General features: G+C 41.3%; 2 protein-coding genes across 3 annotated transcripts in view; one reads left to right on the forward strand and one right to left on the reverse strand.

The window, feature by feature from the left end:
• The window catches only part of LOC101850898 (EF-hand calcium-binding domain-containing protein 5), a gene marked incomplete in the record, with an annotated part of 52,969 nt that extends 49,229 nt beyond the window's left edge, over positions 1 to 3,740 (reverse strand). The window contains 1 exon segment of the mRNA XM_035971062.1: positions 3,593 to 3,740.
• Positions 3,741 to 3,819: 79 nt separating this feature from the next.
• Positions 3,820 to 5,927, forward strand: part of LOC101847276 — a 40,423-nt gene continuing 38,315 nt past the window's right edge. For both annotated transcript variants that reach the window (XM_035971063.1, XM_013085382.2), the window contains exon 1: positions 3,820 to 4,007. In XM_035971063.1, the coding sequence (XP_035826956.1) occupies positions 3,954 to 4,007 (54 nt within the window). In that variant the 5' untranslated portion in view covers positions 3,820 to 3,953. The remainder of the gene's footprint in view (positions 4,008 to 5,927) is intronic.

Consider the following 5,927-nt stretch of genomic DNA (forward strand, 5'->3'; position numbering starts at 1 on the left):
ATGGATGGATGGATGGATGGATGGATGGATGGATGGATGGATGGATGGATGGATGAATGAGTGGGTGGGTGGGTGGATGGATGGATGGATGGATGGATGGATGGATGGATGGGTGGATGGATGGACGGATAGATGGAGAATGGATAGATTGATAGATAGATCGACAGATAGATTGACAGATTGATTGATTTGGGGGAATAAGATTATATTTAAGTCTTCTACAAATCTATATTCTAGCTAGGCCCTATTATATGGCTAGATTTCTCCAAGTTTCGTACTGAGATCTTCTTTTCATTTCTTGAACAACATTTTGAATTAGGAATTAAAGTTAAAGTTTAAATCGCACAGTAAATTGGCACCAGATCACCTAGCTCTCGACTGGTAGAAATGTCTGAAGTTATTCCTTTCCCTGTTAAAAGAGAGATGAATTGCTAAGGCCTAGGTGAGATGAACCAAAGAAAATTTTATAACAGAAGAAAAAGAGATAGTCCGAGACCTACGGCCTAGGTGGAATATCATATATATGAATGTGTGTGTACAGTGTATTCAAATGCTCATGTGACATTGTGAAAATGTTCTGTTACTGTTCCTGTTAGACCAGGTTAACCTTTATTGTTGATTGTGATGCTGGAGCAGAGCCAGGGCAGTTTGAGCTAGAGTCTTTTCCTGTGGTCTAGGCCTGCCTAATGTATATAGACTTCTGCACAGTCTACACTGCACTGCTAAAATCGTTACGCAGTGGCTACGTTCCCGGTGCCCTGAATGCAGTTTGCAGGCATCGCTGAAGCTACGTTCACGGCACTCAAATTTAATTTAGACGGAGCATCGACTGCCGGTTTAACTCTTTCCGGATGTACATAAATTTTTGGGGGTCTAGACATAATTAACCAGTGGCTCGATTTGGCTGTGCAGGTGGTGTACAAAATATAACTTCATAGGCGCATACATTTTTGTCATATATATCCTAATGCGTTGATGTGTAATTGAGGGTTCGTCGTTTTCCCTTATACAGGGTGAGCTCTGAGCCAGAGCTGAAAGGGAAAATGACAAATGGTTGATCAGTAAAGAATCATGATCTGCTTCGTTATCTCAAGGGACCGAACACTTGAAGCAGGCCAAAATATTAAATATATACATCACTGTCGTCACTGACTAAAACCGGCCGACTTAAACCGGTTGTGGATGCTCCGTCTAAACGAAGCTTGAATGCCATGAACGTCGTTAGCCTCAACAGCGCCTTCAAACTGCATTCAGGGCACCGTGAACGTAGCCTGCCAACTATACGTCATTACGTTCATGGCGCCGTGAACGTATTATTATAGCCACTGCAAAATAGTTATCTTCTAGTATATAACACTAGCTCCCCCTTTCGACGAAAGGAATGATCGGTGCTTTAATATCAACTAAAAGTCCTTGGCCTACTATATTTACACTCTACTGGAATCTGGAATTAAATCTTGAGAGGTGCAAAAAATTAGAAGGTCTAGATCTATACTCTCAAAACAAAAAGCGCCTCGAGAAATATCACTTCCGGATTCTCTAAAATTACAGAGACAGAAGCGTCTGCCTACAAAAGCGATCGCCGAAATAAAAAGAAATTTAGCTTTTTTGCAGTAAAACTGTCTCAAAACTGATAAAACCAAGGGTGTCATGATCTGGAGAATATTTTAAAGAATTATTTGGCAAAAACCGCATATTGATCGATGATGCAGCCATTAAAAAGCCTTTTGAATAGCAAAATTGGGCCACCACTCCACAAATAGATAATAGTATTAATAGATAGGCCACCTCTATTCTCACCCGGAGTGAGAATAGTGCAGGCGAGTCTTGTGGCTATTCTCACCCGGTGCGCGTTCACCAAATTTTGCGTTCACCCTAAACCACAGAATTCTACACTGTGATAACAGAAAAATTGTAGAATTCTGTGCCGTGAACAAACGTTCCATTACAACTGTAGCCTACTAAAAGCGTACAATTTTGTCTGTGGGCAGTGGAGAGAGAGAGAGAAAGAGAGAAAGAGAGAAAGGAGTAGCGCGAGAATTTCAGGCAAAACAAAATGGCGACCCGTGTAGTTCGGCTCGATTCGAAAAGTTAAATAGCCGTAGCATCTTTGTAGACAACCAAATTAATTCACTTTTGTGTTTTAACATCATTTTTTAACTTTGTTTTGGTCAATTTGATCGTCCACACCGATAGACAGTATTCAGAAAGAGACAGAGAGAGAGAGAAGAGGGGAGGAGTTGATCTTGCGAGAACTTCCGGGCGGGTGAGAATAGCCACTTTCTAATTAGGCCACCTCTATTCTCACCCGGAGTGAGAATAGTGCAGGCGAGTCTTGTGGCTATTCTCACCCGGTGCGCGTTCACCAAATTTTGCGTTCACCCTAAACCACAGAATTCTACACTGTGATAACAGAAAAATTGTAGAATTCTGTGCCGTGAACAAACGTTCCATTACAACTGTAGCCTACTAAAAGCGTACAATTTTGTCTGTGGGCAGTGGAGAGAGAGAGAGAAAGAGAGAAAGAGAGAAAGGAGTAGCGCGAGAATTTCAGGCAAAACAAAATGGCGACCCGTGTAGTTCGGCTCGATTCGAAAAGTTAAATAGCCGTAGCATCTTTGTAGACAACCAAATTAATTTACTTTTGTGTTTTAACATCATTTTTTAACTTTGTTTTGGTCAATTTGATCGTCCACACCGATAGACAGTATTCAGAAAGAGACAGAGAGAGAGAGAAGAGGGGAGGAGTTGATCTTGCGAGAACTTCCGGGCGGGTGAGAATAGCCACTTTCTAATTAGGCCACCTCTATTCTCACCCGGAGTGAGAATAGTGCAGGCGAGTCTTGTGGCTATTCTCACCCGGTGCGTGTTCACTAAATTTTTCGTTCACCCTAAACCACAGAATTCTACACTGTGATAACAGAAAAATTGTAGAATTCTGTGCCGTGAACAAATGTTCCATTACAACTGTAGCCTGTAGCCTACTAAAAGCGTACAATTTTGTCTGTGGGCAGTGGAGACAGAGAGAGAAAGAGAGAGAGGAGTTGCGCGAGAATTTTCGGGCAAAACAAAATGGCGACCCGCGTAGTTCGGCTCGATTCGAAAAGTTAAATAGCCGTAGCATCTTTGTAGACAACCAAATGAATTTACTTTTGTGTTTTAACATCATTTTTTAACTTTGATTTTGTCAATTTGATCGTCCACACCGATAGACAGTATTCAGAAAGAGACAGAGAGAGAGAGAAGAGGGGAGGAGGTGATCTTGCGAGAACTTCCGGCGGGTGAGAATAGCCACTTTCTTCTAATTAATAGATTATAGATAACTACAATTGTCACTACACATGAGTTCAGTATACTAACACAAACAGTGCTAGCAATACGTGACAAATATTGAAATAAATATCCGTGCCTAGAATCTAGATCTAAATCTAGATCTAGAAGCTAATATAGATCTAAATCTAGGATCCTTTTAGCCTCTTCTAACCTTTTTTTAGTTTTACGACTGCTTATTCAGCGCGGCTATGGTTAAGGAGGGAAGAAAAAGCTTTAAGAAGATCAAGCTAATACAAAAGTATGACAAGCGTCTTCCCACCTGATAATACGATTAAGACACTAATATTCCTGTACAGCTCTCACTACGGGAGCGGAATTAATTTCGGAGATCACTGCATAGAGGGGATAGTGTTTCACCAGTCAAAACTACAACAACGTCGCCATCTTACGTTGCTAAAGGAAACATACACAAGTACATGCGCACAAGACAACACTTCCGGTTTCAAGGGAGACAATGCAGCTGAGACACTTCCGTATTATCTTTGTGATTGTCGACTGACATCAGGGACGACTTCCTGTTGTGAATTCTCTTTGCTTTGCCTACGACTTCTGGATCGACAATAATAATAATGCCTTTAGTTATGAAAATGCCTCCTTAGATTTGAAAAGAGCGAGAAAAAATGGCCTTGGTTACTATTCAACGTTCGCCTAGCCCAAGCACTGACCCTGACTTGGTAAGACGCCGTGTATTGTGCAGTGTGTCTGACTCAACTGACTGTCATGTCATGTGTGTAAAATCTCAATCTCAATCTTGTGTGCCAGTGTGACTCGGTCAAGTGATACAGATCAATAGATCTAGATCTAGTGTTGTTGATGTTTTTAAAAAAAATAGATTCTAGATCTCTAGGTCTAGAATCTAGTCTAGATCTAGATCTAGGTCTAATCTGGATTCTTAGTGGATGTGCACTCCTGACTATAAAATATGGCCTATGGCCTATGGGACAGCATGGTTACTCCCATCCATTTCTGTCAGCTGTGTTATGTTGGTGGCCTTCGTATGTTGGTCATCTCAACTATCTCAAACTTGTCAGCAATCCCTCAGACTCAGCCTCAATCAATGCCAGTGGCAAGTGGATAGCTATTGGCCGATATTTATAATTTATGGCCACCTCTATTCTCACCCGGGGTGAGAATAGTGCAGGCGAGTCTTTTGGCTATTCTCACCCGGTGCGCGTTCACCGTTATAGCCTAGATCTAGGCCAACAAATTTTGCGTTCACCCTAAACCACAGAATTCTACACTGTGATAACAGAAAAATTGTAGAATTCTGTGCCGTGAACAAATGTTCCATTACAACTGTAGCCTACTAAAAGCGTACAATTTTGTCTGTGGGCAGTGGAGAGAGAAAGAGAGAGAGAGGAGTAGCGCGAGAACTTCCGGGCAAAACAAAATGGCGACCCGTGTAGTTCGGCTCGATTCGAAAAGTTAAATAGCCGTATCATCTTTGTAGACAACCAAATTAATTTACTTTTGTGTTTTAACATCATTTTTTAACTTTGTTTTGGTCAATTTGATCGTCCACACCGATAGACAGTAAAAGGCTATTCAGAAAGAGACAGAGAGAGAGAAGAGGGGAGGAGTAGATCTTGCGAGAACTTCCGGGCAAAACAAAATGGCGCCCCCCGTTGTTCGGCTCGATTCGAAAAGTGAAATAGCCATAGCATCTTTGTAGTCGATAAAATTAGCTTACTTTTGTGCTATAACGTAATCTTTTCTTTGCTTTTATCCATTTGATCATCCACATCGATAGAAAGTATTCCGAAATTAGGAAAAACAGGTCTTGTTTTGAACAAACCGGGTGAGAATAGCCTACAGTGGCAAGTCTCACCCGAGTTGAGAGGTCGATCGTATAAATATTTCTATTCTCACATGCCGTGAGTCTCAGTTCTACGCCGCATATCCAGTTGCCCCTACCTTCCACTTATCTGTCCAAAATTTATCGTTTCCATTTTTGACCAAATTTCCCCGCCTTTGACGTTATGCACCATTACATTGTGATCACATCAATTAACATTTAGTCTGTCTCGCGAATTCTGGAATAGAGACAATTTTCTGCTGCAATGATCAGGGAAGACGAAGAGTTCTGTTTGGTGTTACGAAGTGGCTAGCCGTACTTAAGTGCGGCTAGACTGAGAGTCTACGGCTAGACTGCCTGTCTAGCCGTACTTAGATCTAGGTTTGGCCCAATCGACTCAAGCCTGTTAAGTACACAGGTCTCATTAGATCATTAGATCTAGATCTAGTAATTATTCAGGTTCAAATACATGCAAGTCAGTAAGGCACCTTTTGGTTTTGTCTGAAATACAAATACTTTAGGCATTGCAAACTAAAAATTTCATTTACAATTCAGCCATCAATATTAAGTACGGCTAGCCTGACAGTCTAGCCGTCCTTAAGTACGGCTAGCCTGGCTGTCTACCCGTACTTAAGAACGGCTAGACAAGAAGTCTGCCAGTCTAGCCGTACTTATCTTAGGCTCTATTAACATTAGAAAACAGGAGGTTTAAAATACATGCACTGTTATTAAGGCACCTGGTTTCGTCTCAAATACAAATACTTTAGGTACTGCACACTAAAAATGTATATATACAAAA

The sequence above is a fragment of the Aplysia californica genome, unplaced genomic scaffold (assembly GCF_000002075.1).
Source record: "Aplysia californica isolate F4 #8 unplaced genomic scaffold, AplCal3.0 scaffold00369, whole genome shotgun sequence".
Classification (NCBI taxonomy): Eukaryota; Metazoa; Mollusca; class Gastropoda; order Aplysiida; family Aplysiidae; genus Aplysia; species Aplysia californica.